A 24,710-nucleotide genomic window follows, 5' to 3' on the forward strand; every position below is an offset into this window, starting at 1 on the left:
AGAGGGTCATTCAGGATGAGTTGGCTGCTTGTACATAGGATGGAGTGAAAAAGATAAAGATGAGAGACAAAATAGTGCAGAGGCTAATTTTAAATATTCTAAATGAGATATGTTACAGGCCTGAACTAGATTAGTAGCATAAAGGATGTAAAGAGACATATAACAGAAACATGGTAGTGCTAGAAGAAGATAAGGCTGTATGTGGGGAATAAGGTAAAGGGAAGAGTTGACAATGGCTCTAAAGATTCTTTCTAGTGTTATGGGGAGATGGCACAATTACAAGTGATAAGCAATGCAGGAAAAGGCACACGTTTGACACATTGCTTATAGAAGAGTTGTTTTTAATATCGTAATTTTGGCTTTAATCTTAGGTTATCTTTCCTCCTGAATTTGAGCATTGAAGACTTTTTAAATTAAAATTTTATTGAAAATTGTTTCAAGATATGGTAGTGAGAGTGAAATAGACTATTTAATATATTCTTATATCATTGTCTTACTTCTGTTTTCTTCTGGTTCACCACACAGCACTTTTTAAGATTAAGGTGTACAGCATCATCATGACTTGACTGACATACATACATCATGAAATGATGACCACAGTAAGTTTAGTAAACATCCATCATCTCATATAGATACAAAAGAAACATTTTTTAAAATTTTTTCCTTGTGATGAGAACTCTTAGGATTTACTTTCTTAACAACTTTCATATACAACATACAGAAATGTTAATTATCTTTGTCATGTTGCACATTACATCCCTGGTCCTTATTTATCTTATAACTGGAAGCTTGTGCCTTTGACTGCCTTCATCCAATTCCCCCTCCTACCCCTCACCTCTGGCAACCACAAATTTCATTTTCTATCAGTTTGTTTTTGAAATATAGTTGTCCTACAAACAGTGTTAGTTCCTGCTGCATAACATAGTGATTGGATATTTTTATACATTTCAAAATGATCACCACAAAAAGTCTAGTTTCTGTCCATCACCATACAAAGATACTACATAATTATTGTCTGTATTCTCCACATTGTACTTTTTATTCCCATGAGTCATTTATTTTGCAACTGGAAGTTTATACTTTTTAATCTCCTTCGCTTTAAAAAATATATGCATTATTATATTAGATAGTAGTATTATTTAATATATTATTTTATGTAAAGTCATAATAAAGAAAATAGAGGAACAGGATCCTTGATAACATTATTTTCTTTTAACTCATGCCACAAAGACAAGCTTAGAAAATAAAAGATAATTTTTATAGGCTACACTTGCTTGGAAAAAACATTGATGTTGTAACATTTGTTAAAGTACAGCTAAACCCTCAAAATTCCTTTTCTAACCAAATATACATTTTGTGGATGAGAAATCTATAAAGAAATAAATGTTTGTAAACACTGAATGGTTGTTATGGAATTTAAATATCTGTGCTTATTACCTAAGAATGTCTGGGTTTCAGGGCTGAATTAAAATGTATTCCAGGCTTCCTTAAATGTAAACAGCATGTCTTTTGATTTGTCTAGGACAATGGAAACTGACTGAATTTTGTACTATGATAAAAGTCAGCATCTTCTCTTCCATCTATTTAGCAATACTTCTTGGTAATCTTTTCTCCTTTGGGGAACTTCCAGATGTTTTGTGAATATGATTCCAATTTAGAAGAATTGTTTTTATATTGTAGCTGACTGATGTCCTAACTCTGAAACTCTTAGACTAGTGTAACTTTATCCAAGGGGTCTTCTCCAATGCGTGTAGGAGTGCTCTGTGACACTTTGGCTTCCTTGACTGGCCTAGACTCTCAAAGCTGCCTGTGGGGGCAGTTTCCTGGAGTCAATGAATCCATCCCCTATTGCAGTAATTTCCATTAACAAAGAAAATAACATTTCCAGGTATCCGGGGTCACTGAGTTAGAGCAGTGTTCATATAGTGCAGTAAAAATGAACAGCTAGTCCCACAAGATTATTTAGATGATTCCTTAGGAACAAATGTCGACTTGTACTTTCTGAAAGGAAAAGAAGCCCTGAAATTTAGTGAAAATAACAGGGTGGTTGCTGTTGTACACGTTGTTAAAAGAATCATTTTCAAATAAAAGATTGCGAACATTTATTTTTATGCTAATATGTTTTAATAGTCTAGCATTAAGTAGTGAAACAGCCTCAGACAAGTGTCCAATCTGTACTATGACTACATTTATTTCTTAATTTTTCTTTAGAAAATTAATCACCAATGGTTAGTCTGGGTATGGATTATGCCTTTTATGATCTCCCATGGAAAAACCCTCCTAAAGCAGAACTTTCAGCTACCTTACTCGGGCCTAATAGTTGACTTGTGTCTTGTGTTTGCTGACCACCTTAAATATTTGCCTATTCTTCAGTTCAGTTGCTCAGTCATGTCTGACTCTTTGAGACCCCATGGACTGCAGCACTCCAGGCTTCCCTGTCCATCACCAACTCCTGGAGCCTACTCAAACTCACGTCCATCGTGTTGGTGATGCCATCCAACCATCTCATCCTCTGTCGTCCCTTTCTCCTCCAGCCTTCAATCCTTCCCAGCATCGGGGTCTTTTCCAGTGAGTTGGTTCTTCGCATCAGGTGACCAAAGTATTGGAGTTTCATCTTCAGCATCAGTCCTTCCAATGAATATTCAGGACTGATTTCCTTTAGGATTAACTAGTTGGATCTCCTTGCAGTCCAAGGGACTCTCAAGAATCTTCTCCCAACACCACAGTTCAAAACCATCAATTCTTTGGTGCTCAGCTTTCTTTTATTGTCCAACAGTCACATCCATACATATGCTACTGGGCATAATTTAAAAAGTAAAATTCTCATTTAAAAAGACTCACAAGCTTATGGTGTCTGATTGTAGATGCTTTTGAAACTGTGGACCCTCTTTTTCCTCTCAGTTTGGCACTGATATAGAGACTGACACAGATGATCAAGCCAGTAGATAAGGGGACCTATGTTTTTTTTATTTCATTGAAGAATCATTGATTTACAACATTGTGTTAGTTTCTGATGTACAGCAGAGTGTCTCACTTATCCACACACACACACATATTCTTGTGTGTTATTGTTTATTACAGGATACTGAATGTAGCTCCCTGTGCTGTACAGTAGGACCTTCTTGTTTATTTAAGATTCCACATATAAGTGATATCACATGATATTTATCTTCCTCTGTCTAACTTCTCTGAGAATGATAATCTCTAGGTCCATCCATGTTGCTGCAAATGGCATATCATTCTTTTTATTGGCTTAGTAGTATTCCATATATGAAAATGAAAGTGAAGTCGCTCGGTCGTGTCTGACTCTTTGTGACCCCATGGGCTGTAGCCTTCCAGGCTCAATGAAGTATCACTCTCTCTAGTCAGAATGACCATCATTTAAAAAGTCTACAAATAAAACATGCTGGAGAGGGTGTGAGGAAAATAATTTTAAAAATAGAGTATAGATATTCTTGCCCAAAACCATTTCAAAGAATCTTTTCCCTATAAAATGTACTGGCTAGCATTCACTTTAATTGGAACACTGACCTATGATTATTTTATTCACTATTCTTGTGGGACACCTATCAATTTTAGTGTCCCAAAGTTTCTTAAGCAAACACATTTCATGGTTCTGGTATTTTCAAAGTTTCTATAGAAACTAGAAATTTGGGAACCTTTTTTTTTTTAATCCTAGTGCTCTGATTTACAGTTCTGTGTATGAAAGGAGGAAGTCTTATCACCTCAACCCAAGTGAAATTAGTAAAGTACCCTTCCATGATATGCTGGTTCTGCATGTCTTGTGCTTAAGGGAAACCAGTAGGAATCCAGGAGCTTACAGTGTTAGAGTGGTCAGAGCTAAGCTTGTGACAGGGTAACCTGGCCTCTCAGGCAGTGAGCCGTGATCACCGAGGGAGCTGGAAGACTGCCCTGTGCTAGTGAAGTGAGAGCCAATATGGAGGTATGAGGAGTCACAGCTTCAGAAGTAACAGCCTCAGGAGTGCTTCCTTTGGAAAGTGATGCTACTTTGTTGTGCTTTCCTTTGATATTTGTTTCACAATGACTGAATACTTAGGTTTCCCCAGGACTTTGTTACTCTTTGTTACTCTGCCTTTGATTACATTTGTTCTGGTGTGTAGGTCTCTAACCTAAGGGATGTACACTTTGTTTTTGCTGTTGTTCTTTCTCCCCCTGTTTTACAGCTAGATGTAACCTGAGGTATTAAAAGTCTGTGACTTCTTTAGATCAGACAGTAAGTGACTGAACTCAGTTGGAGACTTGGGCCATATTTCTGACTCAGTTATTAGTGATCTCCCATAGGACTTATACTCAGAGGTCTTTGAGGGTGACCACGACTGTAGGCAAGTAGCCTAGCAACACCAAAGTGGAAATCAGAGCTCCCAAATTCAAAATAATTGCTGGAAGTCCAGTATAATCAATAAAAATGAATATAATTTTCTTTTAAAATAGTTTGCTTGTTTTAATGACATAGGTAACCCCAAATGGGCTGAGTATTATTAAATAAAAGTCTTCAAGAGATCTGCTTTTTCATATACACAAAAGATGTGTAATTATGATGTTACAGTGTTTGTAGATGGATAATTCTACAGTTCTGAAAATAGTTTCTCTTTCAGCAAGTCCTGTACTTCTCTTCCAACCTTAATTACAAAGTTGATTTGCTTAGAGGAGCAGACCCTTCTTTTCCTGTCAGCATAGGTCTGTTTGAATTAGCACAGATTTTTGAATTATTGGAGCTCAAATTAATGACGTTTTCTGTTACGAAGAGTTTGTTTTCCATCACTGATAATTATTTCCAGGAAAGTTAAGTCCACAGAAATATTCTCTCAGTTTCATTCACATTGTTTACCAAAGTCTAAGAAGTGGCTTTTTGGTTACATGGGGGAGGGAGAGGCTGTGGCAGTAGCAAGGGAAAAAGAGGTGCTACAATCTGGTCTCTCAGATTTGTGAAGCAGCCTCTGAGCAGCATTCTAAACCAATATTATTTTTGTAAAAGGCAAACCAGACCTGGGAATGTGAAAGTCTAATGTGATTGAGGGAATGTATGCTGATGCATACTAATTCCTTAACCCCCATCAGCCCAGTGGGTTGTTAGAATGTCTCAGTTGAGCATTCTGACAGCCCCACAAATGGGACATCAGCGGTCCATCCATCTTCTCCAGAGTCAGCTCCTTTCCCTCTAGATCATTCTCATTACCTATGAGAGTTGGTTTCCAACAAGTTTCCTTTTCCCCTTAGACACTTACCTGAAATCTCACAGAGTAGGGTGAGAGTAGGCAGAGGATTTTTTTTTAAGGAAAATTGTTTTTATTTGTGACCTGACGTCTGATTTCTTTCAGACCCTTGTTCATTTAGAGAGACTGTTATCTTGTGCTTCTTCTGTGCCTGCCCTGGCTGACTTGTGATTCATCCAGTTCATAAGATGTTCCTTTATAAGAAGGTGTCAAAGGCCTAAAAAAAAGATGAGTAATATGGGCCCCTATATGTTCCAAACTACAGAAAAATAGTAGTAATAATCACCACACAAACCTAAGAGGCCACTGAACTCCTCAAGGTTGCAAGGCATCTGTGTTTTCCTCAGAGTAGGGAGAGGTCACTGAGATCAAAGTAACTCTGTAACTCTATCATGGGAGTAGATTATTATCTATTTATAGCAGTCTATGAGTTGTAGATTGAAAAATGTTGCCAAACTCTGCTGCACTGTGAATGCACAGTAATCTAACTAAAGACTCAAAACACCAGTTACCACCTTCTGAATGAGCAACATTTAATAGATTTAATGGATATTAAACCAAGGAAAACACACTTCAGTGGACAGTTCTTCAGTTCATGGATAAAAGGCTATTTAGAGTATAGGGGAATGTTGACTGTTTAATAAAGCACAATCAGTGGGGCCATTTAATATTTATCATATTGCCAATAAATATTATTAAATATACAGTGATATGAGACTACCTTCCTGTATTCTTTCTTTCACTATCATTGACTCACTAGCTACTGAATGCCAGGCACTGGGTATACAATGGTGAGCAGAAGTGGACACAGTCGCCGCACTCAAGGAGCTGATGTTCCAATGAAATTAGACATAGAACACATGCAAAGGTGTAAATAGTCAAAAACCAAGTTTTAAATTTGAGTTTCTATAGGGTTTTGCTTAGTCTTGTAGATTTTCTTGACATAGTCTAGTATCCTTAAAGTTAAAAGTAGTAAGGCTCTGTGAGTTTAAGTACCTCTCTCTCTTTTTTTATGTCTCTAAAATATGACTTAGTTTGAAACTTGTACTTATTGTTAGGTACTCTGAGTTGCTCATATAAACACCAGTTGTACCATAGTGAAACTTCAATGAAGCCAAGTGTTCCACAGGACTGCAGCTGAACATACTATGCCCCTATAGGTAGAGTTGTACTCAGCACTCAGCACATAGCAAGCATTCAGTAAATATTTACTGCATTAATTAGTTCATGGTCATAGGTATCTCTTCCATCAGTAATCGTTAAGACCACCACTTACTCATGGCAAGTTTTGCTGCTGTGGAGGACAGAACTATTGTCACATGACTGTAATTTAAACTGCATGGCTTTTATCCATTGCATTTTTTCCATCCCCAAATAATGCAGTTTCCTTTTAGCATCTATTGTGGTTTTCCTAATATGTACTGCAGTACAGAATCAGTAATTGTTATTTCAGCAGCATATTGCAAAGCATTTCCAACATATTTCATTACCCCATGTGCTTGTCTCATGGAAACAAAAATCAAAGTGGACCTTTTCACTGGGAAAATTAAGTAATTTTTAATGGTGATAGAATGGGAAACTATACAAGTAAAATTTTTATTAGCCTTTGAAAATTAGATTTATCAAGATATAAACCAAACAAGAGATGAAGAGTTAAAAAATACCCTTTTCTGTTTGACCAGGCCTACTGTAAACATATTTGTTGAAAGGAGTAAAGTAAAATCTGTTCCAAGTTAAGACACTGAAAGATAGGTTGGATTAAAGTCCAAGGGCTTTAGCAGGACATGAAGAACCACATATTTTTCCCATGCTGGATCCACGCATGGTGTTGTGCTGTTTACTGGAAAATGGGTGTTCAGGTTATCTTGCCCTGACCAGCTTTATAGTCTGACATATTTATAGACATACCACCAGAACATAGTGTGGCATTTACAAGGACAGATTCTCTAGTTGCGAGGGCTGGAGAAAAGGGAATGAAATACCTTATTTTAAAAATGCAAAATTAAAAGGCAAAGAAAATGAGTGTTTTCTAAGTAAATTACAAAGCAAAATTCCACTTACTCCTAATTTTTACTGCTCAGCCATTTTTCTTGATCTTGCTCTCTGATTCCATACATTCCAGAGTGTTCAATGGATTTGTAATAAACTATAAATAAAAATAGCTGTCATTTATAAAATCATGTAAAAGTATTAAAATTAAACTATACTGAGAATAAATAAATAAATAAATAATGTATAACTTTTCTGCTAAGCAATCCTCCTACGTAGCTCAGCAGCTAGAGAGAAGTGCCAGGCTGGAATGGATTGCTTGGACTGCATTGGGGAAAGAGCAAGGGAAAAGCGCACTGGAGAGAGAGAACCACTAACTAGGAGTGAATAAGAATAAAGAGACGTGAGGAAGGAGTGGACTGGAAATGCAGAGGAGGGCAGTGATAAAGACTGTGTTGCTCTGCTGCTCCCCCATCCTTATCTGTTCCGACTCTGCGTGACTTCAGCATGCTGACAAGTCCCAGGGGCCTGGCACTTGGGAAGCTCACTGTTTCATTGTTGTAGCTATTCCCCAGTGTCTTTGGCAGCACTTTCTTCCTCCTCCATACATCCCTGCTGGAATATTAGTGGATTAGGCCAGAGCTGGTCAACAAGTATGTGAAAGAATACTGGAAAGATGAATGGATAGGGGACAAGGGATGTCTGAAGATGCAGCAGGGTAAGCCCTGACCCCACTACTCAGTAGCTGTGTGACTTTGGGCACATTACTTTCTGCTCCAGTTCCCCCAGATGTCAAGTGAACGGTGTGGACTAGACGGTCTCTAAGTGCTTGTGGCTCTGGCATTTTGTGACTCTGTGACTATAGGGGGTCTTGTTCTCAGAGGAACACCTATTGTGGTTTCTAACATAATGTCAACTTAGCTTGTCAACTTCATGAGGCTGTTTTGAGTGTCAGGATAAAAGATGTGAAGACCCTTTGGAAATTCCGTGAAGAATCATATAAAACAAAGATGATATGAATGGTTTAAAGGAAACTTTCCCCCAAAGATATCAAAGAGTGATAAAAATGAAAGAGAGTTCCATTTAGATGAATGTTAAGGAAAGTTACAGAGGCGTTCAAAACAGGCGTGTAGTTTTGCTTTGTTGTTGAGATATATGCCTTGGGAAAGTATGCAAATCAAAGAAAGTGATTCTGTAAATGTGTGGTTAAGCAGTTAGGCTGCTAGGGTTGAGGTCCTTGACTTTTCTTCCCAACCCCCAAGCAAGGGTACCTTAAAACCCCAGAGAGAAAGAGGCAGTGGATTGGGTTGTACCTTTATCTGTCACCATCACCCATCTACTCCCTGAAGGCTGAAACAGAACATTAAAATCAGTACGGAAGGGAATGGTTCATCCTGACCCAATGGCCGCTGCCTTGCATGCTGGTCTGTACACTTGTCCAGTAGAAGCAGCAACTGTATATGTTTGTTTTAATGTTCTACTCTCTCCCCCTCACCCCCATTCTTCTCTTTCATCTCCTTGTGACATTTTGCAGTTCTTCCTTCCTTACCATAGTAGAGTAATAAGAGGAAGAAAAAGAGGAAAACATCCAGAAGCTGGGAGTGGGTAAGAAGAGAAGGAAAACAAAGATGAAAAACATATCCCTTGAGTCAGTGGAGAGGGCTGGAGTCTTTCGCTCCCTCTTCCTCAGCAGGACTGAGTTAAATTGATCAGTTGATTTTGTACCTCATCTTCAAGACTGACTGAATTCTTTTTTCTTTTTTTAACTTTCGTTGCCTGTCAGTGACATCTGAGAAAATCATAGACAGGCCATCCAATAAGAACCAGCATGTTAGCTCTTAGCAGACCTGCACCAGCTAGCACTGAAAAGAGTTTAAGAAAGGACAGTAATCCCTTACCATAGGTAAGACTGAACCGCCTCACACAGCACATCAGTGAGAGTGACACCATATGTTTTTGCAGTTTACAGAGTTCAACTTATAGATTTGATTACCATGGAAAGAAGGAAGGGAAAAAAATTGCATGACTCTTGTGGTGAGTATGAGGGAGCTTATTCATTCATGTTGGAAAAGCAAAGTTAAAAAATCAGAAACAGGCCTGCCAACCTAGATATGTCCAAGACTAGTACTTGGGTAACGCTATTATGACTTTCAGTAGATTAAATTTCAAATTGTGGAAAGGCTTCAGAATAAGGAAAGGCTTAGTGTCCCACTAATAGGCCTTATTAAATTTAGATAAAACAGATGTTTTTCAGTGACAGCAGCTCTGAATCACCAAGATCAAAATGAAGAAAGCAAAAACAAGCCAAAACTTTCACTAAAAAAGTACTATTTGTCTTCGTTGCAGAACCTGCCCACACTTATAACCTACAACATCCAGTTAAACCCCAAGAGAAGCCTCATTAATTGGGGGAAATTCCTTAGAACTGATTGAATGTGCATATACCAAAGTTGATTCGCTAACATTCTAGAGGCGGTACTGTGAAAACAGAATGGAGCCATAAAGGCAGGCTGCCCAGAATTCAACTCTTACCTGCTTTAATGACCTTGTGCAAGTTGCTTCGTCTCACTGAACTCAGTGAACCTCAGTTTCCTCATCTACACAATGGAGTTGTTTTGAGGACTCAACAAGATAACACATGTCTAGCACCTAGCACACAGCAGGCACTCCATAGGTATTAGCTCTTTTGTATTTAAAGCTCTTTTTGCTCATAGTGTCGTGTCTAAGTATATCAGGACCAATTTCTTAGAATTTGATTAAGAGCTTTAGATTAGCAGTCTCCTAAGGGCAGTACATCTAGACTATCCATTGTGGAATGGGAAGAAAAGATTAGAAATTCTATTTATGGTCTTTTACATAACATATAAGAAAGTACTGACACTCCACTCATATTTAATGTATGCATTGACCCTGGTGCTCCCGTTTGGTCTATGTCAGTGGGTCATTGTTGCATACTCTAAATTGAGGGATCTTGAGGAAAGTCTGAGAACCACGATTTGCTAGGAGTTGATGGTGGCACACTACTTCTTTCAGTCACTTTTGCAGTATGTTGCAGCATATTTCAGTTTATGAGCCTGATTAAGTAGATGTGTGGTTCTTAGTATTATCTTCAATTTCTGGTTTCTTTGCCGGAATCTTCTTAAGCCATTTGACTATTATGCATAAGTTGGCTAAAGCTAGTTAAAGCCACTCAGGGTGGACAAATGGTTTAAGAATATTCCTGCAAAGGAATAATGGAGTGATGATAATAGTCATAATATAGCACAAGGCAAGGACAAGAATAAGGTGGAGTTAGCTGCCACTTCTGCAGGTCACCTTGTAAATTGGTTGGCCAAGTCATCAAGTGAAAATGAATATAATCTAATCGGATCTGACAAGATGTCAGTCCCCCAAAGAAGGAAATTATCAGGAACATTATTTGAAATATGTATTTATACCCACTGTTTTCAACAGCAAGCTTATTCTAAGTCTGTACTGTGCTTTGGATATATTCACTGTACGTGACTGTGATACATACTTTGTAAATAAATATACATATTGAGGATGTATGCTCAGACTTCTTTTACTGATAAGAATGCTCAATCAAAACAGTTTGGAGACCACTGGGTGAGATGAGGAAAGCATGGAGTTTCTCATCTCTCATCCTGTGTCTGCTGCTTAAAGAGTGTTTACATTTTTTTCCTAAGGATTTTGCTGGAGCATAACCAGTAAGATTAGAGAATAACATATCTAAATCCATTGAAGATAAATTGAGCACAGTTCAGGGAATTGCATCTCTTGGTAAACATTTTTTTTGTATGGAAGTAAAAAGCCAATCCCTGCCCTGGAGTTTTTTAAAACCTAGCTCAGGAAAACTAAGTTACATTATAAAGCAACATATGAATGCATGACTGCAGGATAATGGCAGTTCTTGATGAAGAAGTATGTTGGTTGATGTAGTAGACGTCTTACTAGAAAACAAAAATGTGTATACATTTAATTTCTGTGAATTTACCTGCAATTCTGGGTCATTTGGTAACCAGTAAACCAGTAGCAGAGAGGGTAAACAGATCCTTCCAGAAAAGACACTAACCTTGCCTCGCAGCCTTCCTATCAAACTCTTTTACATGTGTTCATGTATTATTTTGCAATCTACTATTCTTAAATCCTCTGTGGCTCTTCACATAATAAAAGGCATACCACAGATGCTTAATAAATATTTTGAAAATGAAAGAAAATGAAGGGTTCTCAAAAACACCAGAACCTGAAAGGGTAGCCATTATTCTCTTTCAATGGTCACAGTCAGTTCCTAAAGCAGATAATTTGCTTTGATCGTGTCATAAGGTTGAAGGGTCAATTTTAGTCCTGAGGCTCCATTCCTGTCACCAGAAACATGACGTGGAGGCAGCCCTGCGGGCATAAACTTAACAAATAAAACTTTGATGGTGGCGGGGGGGGGGGGGCACTACTTACTGAGCCCCTGGTGTATGTAAGGCGCTTGTGCGGGTATTATTGTGTTCACTTGTCACAGTAGCTCTGTGAGGTAGGTACTATTAGTATCCCCATTTTATAGAAGAGGAAATGGAGGCTGGCACAAGTTAAGAGACTTGACCAAATGTCACACAACTAGCAATGCAGTGGAGCCACAATCCAAATGTAGGCATGTCTGATTCCAAAATCCAAGCTTTTGATGATTCTCCTGTGCTGTGTTCTATAGGACTTTGAAATAGGGCTCATATTAATGATGACTTCAATTTTGCATTTTGGGGAGCTATTTTTATCAGTGGTAAGTGACGGGGAACTGTTGTTACACCTTGGAGAAATGCTTCTGATGACCCTGGGAAAGTGATACTTGTTCAGGGTTGTAGAGGTTTTTCTAGATTCTCCGAGAAAGGCAATAAAATTGACATTTGCTTCAACTTGAGACGTAGTTCAGTTTTATAGTATCCAAACTTAGAGAACACAGGGGTCAGATCCCTCGAAACTTTGAAAGTCTTTGTCAGGTTATTTTTGTGTTACATTCTCTTCAAAGTAGAGATAATCTCATGTTTTCAAATTCCCCAAGATGGAATCTGTTGGTGGTCATACTGTAATCTGTTTTCCATACCTACAGTTTTTTTTTTATTGCCAAGACTATATTGAGAGTACTGTTCCAGTACTGTATAGTAATGAATGGCCCAAGTCATATTGAGTCTTAACGATGAACCTGAGTCATACAGAGAAAATTATGTCCGTTACACTCTGGTAGAATATATTTTAAAAGATTTCCATCAGAAAAATAATTAAAAACCAATTTCTAGCCCTTCATTTCTAAAAACAGGATCAAGTAAACCCAGAAACTCTGCAGGGAAAGCATCATGTGGACGCTACATGGAGAGAGAGGAGGAATACCTGCCATATACACCAAACATTTAGCCATCTGTTTCTTCATGTATCTTTTATTGATGTTTTCCAGTTGTAGTTCTGCTCCACTAAATCAAATTCATAACCTTGTCTCCTAATTTACAGGTGAGGAACTTGTGGCTCGGAGGCAGATTCTTGACAATATTGCTCTGATCATCACAGCATGCAGCCCACAGAGTATTTATCCTTCCTGGTGGGCAGCTGTGGCCATCTCAGAGAGTAGAGGCTTTTAAGAATTCCAGATTAGAGCAATTCAAGAGCTTTAAGCCATTCAGAGGGCAGTAGGTGATAACAGACTAAAGCCTCTGTGAATCCTATAGGATAGGCGCCAAATAACTTACATGAAAACCTTGAGCACCCACCGCTCTAGATCTCCCTCTCCCTCCTACCCTTCCATTCTTCCATCCTTGCGTTCTCTCTCTACCCCTTTGTGTGTTTTTTAACTTTCTTTACTTCCCACTTCCTTTTTCTGCTTCTAGTTTTTCTTCCTCTCCATTTTTCTTTCTATATATTTTCATTTTCTTTTCCTCCTTCATACTTTCTCTTCCTTTTGTTCCATGCCTTAGTTCTTTCCTCCACTCCCTGCTAAGTACCCATCCTATCTTGCTTAGAAATACATATTACAATTAATAAATTGTAGTGTTAATACTCTTTAAGCAGCAAGTAGGTTGTACTCATTACTCTAAAGGGGAAAAACATGTCCCAATTAAGTAACAGTTTACATGTGGCTTGCAATTGAAAATTTCCTTTCTTATGGGTCTCAACTCTCACCAAAATGAGGTTCCCTTCCTCACTCCTTAAGCATGACCATGTCCTTTGTTGTTCCTCTCTACACTTAGGTTTGATGAATAGTCACTTACTATTTTGCATTCTGCTTTGTGCCTATTATATATTTATTTATTTTTGGACCATGGGAAGCTAAAATTGATAATGTGAAAGAGAGGATATAGATAACTTTTCAGATTTGAGTTTAGGAGTCTAATATTCTCAGCTCCCAAAGTTCAGACATGTCACATGTCCATTCTGTTCTAGAAGCTCTGATGAAGAATGGCAGAATTTCCAGATAATTGAAACCCCTTGTAAAAAGTTGTTTTTTTTTTAATTTTTTTTAGATTAATATATACTTGATTTGCTTTTCTTCACCTGTCCAAACAAGGATTTTAAATTTTGGTTATTACTTCCTTGTCCTGGAAAATGATTGCTTGTAATATGAAGCCTTTCTCAGTTTGGTATCTTTCAACTGGTTAACTGATTATGGTCATCAGTGTTTTAGAAAGCAAAAGAATGAATGAATGAGTGAGTGAATGGCTAGTTATCTAGACTCACAAATAATTTCTGTTGCATGCTCTGTTGTTTTTGATGAGCCTTGCCATGTCTCAGGCTTTGTCTCTTTTCAGCTGTTTTTCACCCCCTCATAGTTTCCAGGTACTGTCACAAACCATGTGATTCTTTGATAGCTAAGCTTCTAATTCTTTTTTTTAAATGTTCATTTTCATTAAAGTGCTATTTAACATTAGATATTAACTTTGACAGATGTTAATGCTGCTTCTCAATTAGGTGGAATATATTCTTGGGAAGATGCCAATTTGAATTGAATATATTTGAATTTGGTATTGAATCAAACTGTTGTTTAAACCTTAGCCATCCATCATATGGGTGATGGAGCAGCCAACAGATTTTTTGTACATAAGTGGTTTTTTTCCTAGCAATATTTAGACATTAGAAAATGGCTTCCTATTGTAACAAAGAGAACTTCATACAAATTTACTACAAGATCTCTTTTATTGTCAGTTCTTTAAATTGGCACATACTACTTGGTATAAAACCCACTCCGGTATTCTTGCCTGGAGAATCCCATGGACGGAGGAGCCTGGTGGGTTACAGTTCACGGGGTCACAAAGAGTCAGACACGACTGAGCGACTTCACTCACTCAGTTACTTTGGTATAAAATGCTTTCCATGGACAGTATTAATACTTAAAAATCCCTTTTGATCCTGCAGATTTCCAGTAGACAGTACATCTAGCTCTATTTGCCCCTTGGCTACTAGTTAATGCTGTTAAATTATTATTTATCTTTTTTAGGCAGAGGCACTGCAGGTATGAGATCAGAATTGCCTAGTAAGGCAAGCATTTTGTTTTAAAATAAAAAAAAATCCAACAACCTCATAATCCTGTCAAAAGTAGCAACTAAGGAGTAGATACTAGAGAGAATTGTGAACTTGCATCAGAGAATCTGGGTTGTCCCCCTACTTGTGTCACTACCTAGCTGGGTCAACCCCGAGTAAGTCACTACCTGACTCCCCATAGCATATTGTCTCTAAAGGCTCAGCTTCCACATCACATATTCTATATACAAAAGGGAGCAGGGCCAAGAGAAGCTGAATCCTCTTGTTTATCAGCCATCTATCCCAGTCTAGCAGCTCTGAGGTAGTCTCCAGCCTCATTTTTTTCATCTTTTTAATAATCCCTTAAATCCTCGCTAGGCTTTCATTGCTAATTCTTTTCCCTAGGAATTTGCATTTAGAGATACTGAGGGCTTCCTGCCTTTTGGAATTTGTCTATGCACATGAATTTAATGAAAAGTTACTGATGAAAAATGCAAGAATTAAAAGTTTTGTTTGAATGAATGTTTCTGTAAAATCAGACATCATGATTAACATACCTTTATTAGCTCAGTGTTTTGAAATTAATACCTTTGAGTGTCATATAGCAAGGCACGATTGTTATTTTATCTTATTAGCCATGCTAGCATTCTCCCACTCACTCTTTGATCTAAACATTTTTTTAAGTCCCTGGTGAGTGAGCAATAGACTCCATATCACAAGGAAAGCTTCCTAGCCTGGTCCTCAGTTGCACTTGAAAATTTTGTTGATTTGAAATAGTTTGAATTGTACTGAGCTAAAATATATCTTTCACTGGTTTGCTAAGAAATAAAATAATAACCTGCCTCAGAGTGTTGAGAAATTAACTGTATGGCAACTTCAACATGTGTATTTTTTAAATATATATAAAAGCTAGAGCTAGATACAAAAATCTCTTCATTAAAGGAGACCTAGTACTATAATGAAAAAGACAGACAGTAAGAAGTGTTGGCGAGGATGTAGGGATATTGGAACCCTTGTACATTGCTGGTGGGAATGTAGGATGGTACAGCCACTATGGGAAACTATTTGCTGGTTCCTCAAAAAGTTACACAGAATTACCATGTGATCCAGCAATTCGACTCCTAGGTATGTACCCAAGAGAAATGAAAACATTACTTTCCACAAAAAACTCATACATGAATATTCATAGCAGCATTATTCATAGTAGCCCCAAAGCAGAAATAACCCAAATGTCCTTCAACAGATAAATGGAAAACAAAAATATGATATATCCATAGTGTTAATATTATTGTGCAATTAAAAGGATGATGTGCTTTTATAAAATGTATTAAGGTGGCGCTAGTGGTAAAGAACCCGCCTGCCAATTCAGGAGACATAAGAGACGAGGGTTTGATCCCTGGGTTGTGAAGATCCCCTGGAGGAGGGCATGGCAATCCACTCCCTGGAGAATCCCATGGACAGAGGAGCCTGGCAGGCTACAGTCAGTGGGATTGCAAAGAGTAAGACACGACTGAGCGACTAACACATACTGATACATCCTGCAACATGGATAAAACCTCAAAAACATTATCCCAAGTGAAAGAAGCCAGACACAAATGGTCATGTGACCATTTGTATGATCATACCATTTGTATGATTCTACTTATATAAAATGTCCAGAACAGGCAAATCCGTAGAGACAAAAAGTAGATTAGTGCTTGCCAAGAGCTGGGGGGAGGGAAGAATAGGGACTGACTCCTAACGGATATAGGGTTTCTTTGTGATGTGATGAAATATTTTAAAATTGGATGGGGTAATGATTGTATAATTCTGAATATACTAAAAATCGTTGAATTATGTACATTGAAAGGGTGAATTTTATGGTATGTGAATTGTATGTCAATAAAGCTGTTTTATAGGAAAAACATTAGCAACTATATTACTGTAGTTATTTGAAATTATAAAAGTGTATTTAAATTATATTTCTCCCAGGGGCTGGGAGGAGGGAGGAATGAGGAGTTAGTGTTATTGGGTGCCTTGTTTCAGCTGGGCAAGATGAAAAAGTTCTGGAGATCGATGGATGGATGGTGGTGGTGGTTGTACAACAAGTGAATGTATTTAAGCCCAGAGAAATATACACTTAAAAGTGGTTAAAACGGTAATTTTTATGTTGTGTATATTTCACCACAATAAAATCTATAACCCTAAAAATAATATTTTATGTTATTCTAATGTATAAGGCTTTTTACCCTCTCTTTTTCTTTTCAAAAGGAAAACTGAAAGTGTAAATTTGGGTTTTTATGCATGGGATTCTTCTGTTTTTTACAACACCTCTCCTGGGTGGGGTTGGGGGGTATTATACACACATCATATGTGTCTTTATGTTGGCTTTGGATGAGAACTTGAAAATATTTCTTAAGACTTTATTTGCTAGTTGGAAAATAAAAGAAGCCAAACCATAGGAAATTTACGTTGTTAAATTATGAAATAGTGAAATGCTATTCTCAGAGTATGAATTATCACAGATTTCCTGGTTTTCTTGGTTAATCTTGGCTCCTTGAATGGGGAAAACATGTATGCTCTCTATATAACATCTCTGTCTTTCTGTAAGCATTATCCTCTGTATGGCAGGATAGAATGAGCACCACAATGTATCGAAAATACTTAACAAACATAGGGGTATATTTGTACAATACAGTGAGTGAGTTTCTGAATGGAAAGGAAGGGGTAGAAAAAAGAAAATCCAGCAATGAGGAAGTCACTGAAAAAGGAATTAAATTATTTCCAAAGGTCATGGAACTTTGTTATGACCCAGTTTGTGGGCTCTGTTTGTAACCTCTAAGGATTAATCTGTGAAAACATTTCTAAGCCTGGCTCTGCTATACAGGACATTTGAAGATCGACAGCACAAATGCCATTAATACAGTGGGCAGTCAGAGGTGTGTTTGTTTTCTTGACCAGGAAGTGGTTTCTTTTAAAAGTACAGGAGCACACAGTGCCTGTGTTTGTGTGTGTGTCTTTGTCTTTTCTGTCTGTTCTACTGTTGCAGGAAGAATTATGGTCTTCCAACATTTTTGTCCTTTACAGTGAGGTTTTTCTAGAATTTGGCACTGTGGTACACTACCCTTGATTACAGGATTGAATCAGAGTTGATGTACTCAGAAATCCATTGATGTGATTGATGGTCTCCTAATCATAATTTTATTTCCTAAGATTAGCCCTATTTCCTGAAGTTTCACAATTTTTGAGTAGTATCTTGAATTCTCCTTTAGAGGGGGCCTGAAATCTTTGTACTTTTAGTCCATAATTTGCATGATAATTTTCATTTTCTTTGATTTCTTTTGCTTGAAGAAAATAGCATTTTTACCTTTTTTTGAACTTTTTATATGTTGTTCTGTGGTAGCTGTCCAACCTAGTGTGAACCTTTTTTTTTTTAACAACATGAAATATATATATATATATATGTTTTTTCTATCAATGCTAGATGTAGAATTCTTCCCCTAAGTTTCCACTGCTCTAGTTTTTATTCTCCTCAAAAATCAAATAAAACATTGTCAAATTCTACAAGTAACAGGGAAGTATACAAGGAAATGACTATACAGGAAAGGTAATTGATCATTCACTCTTTACAATTGAATCGGTCACAGGATTGGCTAGTAAACACAATCTGCTGAATGAACAAAAATAACTTCTAAAATCTTTGGAGCGCTTGAATGCATTTGGAGATTTTGGCACCTTTCTCACCTTACTGATTTTTTAAGAAATTCTTACCTTTTTCAAATGATTGTCTGCATTTGAAACTAGGAACTCATATCTAGTGACTGTTTTAATATTTGCTTTGTTTTCAACAGTGCCCTTAAAGATAGCCGTTTTCCCCCAATGACAAGGGATGAGCTGCCACGGCTGTTCTGTTCAGTGTCTCTGCTCACTAACTTCGAAGACGTCTGTGATTATTTGGACTGGGAGGTAAGACAATAGAGAATTTTTAAAGAAATAGGAAGGTAACTCCTGAGTAAATTGTTTAAAAATTAGGCCCAAGATAACTCTTTTGTAATGGAGATGGAGATAAGGTGAATAAATAAACCTCACAGCTGATCAATGAAATGTGAGTGAAGGAGTTTTTTTTTTCTTTTTTTTTTTTTGAAGGCAAAGTACCTTATGTTGTTTAAATACCCCAAACTAAGTTTGCTCTTCATTTTTATCCTATTAACTTCACCACAGCACCTCATAAAAGCTGTTAACAAGTAGTAAGCAGGATTGATTAGAACTTATTTCTCCTTTCTGGTATGACTGCCACCAAACAGTTAAGTAGTCAGAGGATATATCGCAGTAACAAGCGGCAAAAGGGTTAGGATAATATACCAGTTGGGGAAATCAGCTCATGGATAATAATGGGGTGTTGATTAACTACAAGTAAATCATGCTAATTCATTCTTGGATACCTTAATCTATGTACTTGCACACACGAACAAGTAAGACTGTATCTAGGGTATCTCTGTGCATTACAATTATAGTAGCCTATATTGGTCCTCTTTTTGTTCTTCTTTAGTATGTGGGGTTGAGTTGTTAAGAAACTTCAGATTCTCACCATGATTTGTTTTGGTGGTTGGGTGGTGTTAGTTAGTTAGTTAGTTAAGTCACTCAGTCATGTTCGACTCTTTGCGACCCCATGGACTGTAGCCCATCAGGCTCCTCCATCCGTGGGATTCTCCAGGCAAGAATACTGGAGTGGGTTGCCATTTCCTTCTCCAGGGGATCTTCCCGACCCAGGGATCGAATCCAGATCTCCTGCATTGCAGGCAGACGCTTTAACCTCTGAGCCACCAGGGAAGCCCTGGGTGGTGTTAGTTGAGTGTATATCTATGAAATTTTACATATGAACATACCCATGTTACCTGGCTGCCTACTATATTCCAGGCATGTGCCTCATACATGTAAGTGCTGAGATTTGGTCCCTGCCATAAATATCTTATAGTCTAATAGCAGAGAAAAGAAGTATACACAAGCACAAAGAAATTAAGTGGTGTAAGAATGAAACAATGGGAATTCAGTGATACACAGAGCATTCATGTGCATATAGATACTCATAAATGACTTGACTGTATCATCATGATATAACATGATGTTTAATTCTACTGCCTTTTTAGAATGACTATCCCCCATGGTAACTGAGATATTTTATTCTGTGGACAGGCCACTTTCTTAACAGTTAATTTTATTTTTGGCTTCCCCCTCACTCCTTGTGATATCCTGGACAATTTACTCCACTGTGTTTCAGTTTTCCACATACAGAAAAAAAGACATTTATAAAGTTCTTAATCTTCATTGAAAAAAAATCTCCATGATATAAATATTGTTATGCGAGAGCTATTTTAAAAATTCTTCAGAGAGTAGGATGAAACAGTCCCTTTCTGGGGTTTGTGGTAGGGTTTTCTTTGAGCATTATTAGAATACGAAAGCATCTTAGGATTTTTTTGTAAAGGAAAAAGTAAAATTTGTTGATAGTGTTGACCCTGGCAAAGTTGGAACCTTTTATAGAATTAAAATATTCCAGTTGATCCTTTTCTGTAAGTTTTATTGTTCCTATTTGAATTTTTCTTAAAGAGATATCTACCGGTATTATAGAAATACCTCAGTATTTTATTTTTAAGTGATCCCAAATCATAGCCCTTACTTATTAACAAATAATATTGTAATGTTTTAAGAGTACTGCTTCCTCTTCTCTGGCTAGACTTATATTTCTGCTTTCTGAATCACAGGGCGCTATGTGTGTATTGGTAGGGATGGGAGTGATAATAGCAGAAGAAGCCTGAGATCTAGGGGGTGACCGGGCTACAGAAACATTCCTACCTTTACTTGCAGCCACTGAGTTGGAAGTACAGTTCAGAAAGGGTGCATCTGTGTGTGCAGAAGTGTGCACATGTGACATGTACATGAATGTTTATTGCATAAATGTGTGTGCATATGTTCTCGGGGAAGGAAAAATGGGAAAAGCCAACAGTTGCTAAATAGGTATGGGTAAGCACACCATCATCTTCTTTAGTCCACATCGAGTAGTGTCTACAGCTAAGATGAACCTAGATACTATTGGGCTTGTATGTTCATGAGATATGTTATCTTTCTGTTGGGAGGGTGAACGGTAAAGCACTTAAGAATTGGTACTGTGTACTCTTTTAAGGTGTATTCATCCTCTCTAATCACCATCTGCTAGTTTGAATTTTTAGAAGATTCTATATGTTTCTACTTGGCATTATATATATAATACAGCCCTTAAAGTTTAAATATTGATGTCTATTTAATGATGCTTTTCTGTTAAAGAAGCAACAAAAAATATACATATATTTTTGTACTTTTAATATATAAGCATTTGAAATTTACTTAAGTACTGCTAGAATAGCTATGCTAAGAGGAAAAGACTGTCATTTTCAGTTACTTCATCATAGTTTAAAGTATTTGGCATAAGAGAAATTTGTTCCCAAAGAATAAGGATGAAAATTACATTTTTAAAAAGAGTGTGATTTGGCCTTTAAAAAAATGTACCATAATCAGTATTATAAGGATTATCCTTAACAATTTTGAGAAAAGCATTGCTACTTTAAACACAGAATGCCAAAGTAGAATTAAATGAATTTTTTAAAAAGCATATGTCAGTAACCTTCCTCTGCTAAGTATATACCCCAAAGAAATGAAAACAGATGTTGAAACAAAACTTGTCCATGATTGTTCATAGCAGCACTATTCACAATAGCCAAAAGGTGGAAAACAACTCAAACGTCTCTCAACAGATGACTGGATAAAATGCATTATAGCCAAAGAATTGAATATTATTCAGCCATTAAACAAATGAAGGACTAATACATACTACAACAGGAATGAGCCTTGGAAACATTATGCTAAGTGAAAAGAGCCAGGCACAAAGGCCACATCCTATATGACTCTGTTTATAAGAAATATTCAGAATGGGCAAATCGTAAAGATAGACAGCAGATTAGTGGTTGCCAGGGGTTTGGGGGGAGGGTATGAATGGGAAGTGACTGCCTAATGGGTACAAGGTTTCCTCTGGAGGTGATGAAAAACTTCTGAAACTGGATAGTAGTGATGGTTGTATAACATTGTAAACGTACTTAATGCTACCTATTTTGTACACTTTCAAGTGGATAAAATGGTAAATTTTATGTTATGTGTATTTTATCAAATAAAAAGGTACATGTGCATATGCATATATATGTATGTATTTTAAACTACTGCCCACAATAATATAGTAATTCTAAAAAGAATAAAACTTTTAAAATTAAAAAAATATAAAGAAAGAGCTGCAAGCCATTTGGAATTACACCATTCTGAGATAACTGTTAATATTTTGGAATTCTTCCTCTTAATTCTCTTTGTGTCTTTGTATCAATAAAACTACATCTTTGCTTATGTAACTGAGATTATATTAAATTTACAGTCACTATTAAAAAGAAGATTATAGGGGAGCCTGTTATGGTTTATCTTTGTATATATGTTAATTATTTTTTGTTGAATTCCTTTATGAGGAGTCAGTCTATATTAAGAAGGTATACATTTCACTTTGAGAAATTTCACACTGTCAAATAAGTATAACTTTTCTTCTAAGAATGAAATATCCTATTCACCATAAGTATCAAATTTTAAACTTTGTAATACAAAGTACTATGTATGTTTGTACCAGAGGGGGAAACAGGAGATAATTACAGAATTTCAATGGAGAATTTTTAAGTCAGGGATCGATCGGTAATGAGTATGTTTTATATAAGCAGAAACCTCGAACATAGCGCTTTTCTGGTGGAAGTACAGTTTGAGAGTTGACCCCCACTGGTGAAGCGTGTTACTGCAGTAGAATTCCTAATTAAAAGGACGAAAATGCCCAGATCAAAGCAGGAAGAGGGCAAAGTCTGGGAGTCCCCAGGATAGAGTTAGGTAACTTCAACAACAACAAAGACATCCCTGGGGTCATGAGGATGAGGGACGTGACCAGAAGTAATAGACACCTAATTTTCAAATGATCAGGAACAAGTGAGCTGCCACAGGGCTGGCAGTTACTCTCTTCTTCAGTCAAGGTTTTTAACTCAGCCTATTTGGGATCTCTCTTTTGGTAACATGTCTCTTATTTTATGACGGCATTTAGTAGGAAAATAGGATTTACATCAGACCTTTAGAGGCTAGAATGCTTCTATCTGATAATGTGAAGAATGCATGATAAGTGGTTTCACAAGTGGATGTAACTAATTTTCACGTCACTGTTGAATTGACAAAATGATCAGTAATGCTTCCATCTGTTATATTTCCTCAAAATGAAATGTGTCAAAATGAAAGTGTCTGCAGGTAGCCTGTCAAGGAATCTGCATAGTCATTAAAAACAACAAAACCAGCCACCAAAGGCTTGAAAGACAAATTGGAATAGGTTCCCTCCCTTCTGAGAATTGCTGACCAATGCCCACATCATGATCTCCTTATTGCCCTGATAGGTATGAGAAGAATGAGGAGTGATTGATCTGGGCAGGGGCGGGGGTGGGAGTGGGTAGATGGGTAATAATTAACTGGTAATTAACTGCAGAAATACCTACCTGCAACGGGTAACATGGTTGTTAAATGAAGAAAATTACATCTCTAGGGCGATATCTGAAGTGATCTGCCTTGTGTTTGAACACAAAAACTTATCATTGTTCTGTATTCTTCAACTGACAACACTCTTAGAATTCTGAGTGGCAGGATGACTGACAGACATGGTGCTTTAGAAAAGGGGAAGAAGAAAGAGCTCCTGCAGCATGTTGGAGTCCTCTGAAATGATAGGGAGCCTAGAACTTGTGTAGTTACACTGTTTGGGAGCCATGTTTCCTTTTAAAGATCTGAAAGAAGATAAAACCAGTGACATAATACTCCCTGGAGTTTGACTCAAGGGGTGATTCTAGGTGTGTCATCTACTAGCTGCTCATTTTCAGGACTATATAAATGAATAAGCCTTTTGTTTGTAGAAGAACTTGTATAGTAAGTATACTACCAGTGATCCTGTGGGGAACTGATGTAGCAATTTGCTGACAGATGTCAAAATATTTTATAAATTGTAGTCAGGCAATTTATAATAGTCTTTTATCTCTGCATTCTGAAGTAGACCTGTAGATCATATTTCAATAGATTACTGATACTGTCATAAACCATAAGGCACTTTTTGCTATATACAGCTTCCTGAATCACTGACATTTCACCTGTGTATACAGTTGTCACTTGTGGCCCTTAAGGCAGACTGCTTACATGGAATCAACCCATCCTGGGTGGGACTGGCCAGCATGATTCTTACGTGGAGCCAAAAATCTGTCCCCAGACTATAAAGGTAGACCTCACGTCCCTCCTAGTCTTACTCTGTCCCCAAAGCACCCAAGCTTGTTGAACTCTTAGTACCCAGAGAACTGTACTTCACTTTAAAAAGCAAGCTCCAAAGCACACCTCTTAAATGATCACAACTCCATTTCTGACATGTTCAGTTGCAGTTAATAGGGCACTTTTGTAGCAGCCTTCATGAGAATAAACAGATGAGATGAATAAATCAGCTACTGTCATCTCACATATATATTTTTTAGAAGTTCATGTTCTTCTTTTCACCCTGTCTCCCCACTTAAAGGTTTTACATTTTTCTGGCTCCTATTAATGTTCTACTGAAAACAGTGTTTCCATTCATACACAGATGATTAGCATGACTCATGAAGTCACCAAGTAAAATGACTTCTAGTGGTACATGTTCTGTCAACCCCAGACCCTTGCTTATTTTTCCCAACTACGATAAACACTGTGTTTTGCTTCTCTTCTAACCTAAGGTTTCTGCCTTTTAAAAAAATACATAGGCTTCATCTATCTAAGAAAATATTTTTCACAGTATTTTCTCAGGGACCTTGAGGTGGTTGTGTAAGATGTCACTATCATTAGGATAATTTAGTCTTCATCCTGATGCTCTACTTTGAATGTTTTTTCAAGTGCTGTAGAACATTGGGAAAGGAATGCTTC

General features: G+C 37.2%; 1 protein-coding gene across 2 annotated transcripts in view; it reads left to right on the plus strand.

Moving 5' to 3' along the window:
* The window catches only part of AMMECR1 (AMMECR nuclear protein 1), a 115,280-nt gene that overhangs the window by 74,589 nt on the left and 15,981 nt on the right, over positions 1-24,710 (plus strand). For both annotated transcript variants that reach the window (XM_065915517.1, XM_065915518.1), the window contains exon 3: positions 18,542-18,656. In XM_065915517.1, coding sequence (XP_065771589.1) covers positions 18,542-18,656 — 115 coding nt within the window. The remainder of the gene's footprint in view (positions 1-18,541; positions 18,657-24,710) is intronic.

Source organism: Muntiacus reevesi, chromosome X (assembly GCF_963930625.1).
Source record: "Muntiacus reevesi chromosome X, mMunRee1.1, whole genome shotgun sequence".
Classification (NCBI taxonomy): domain Eukaryota; kingdom Metazoa; phylum Chordata; class Mammalia; order Artiodactyla; family Cervidae; genus Muntiacus; species Muntiacus reevesi.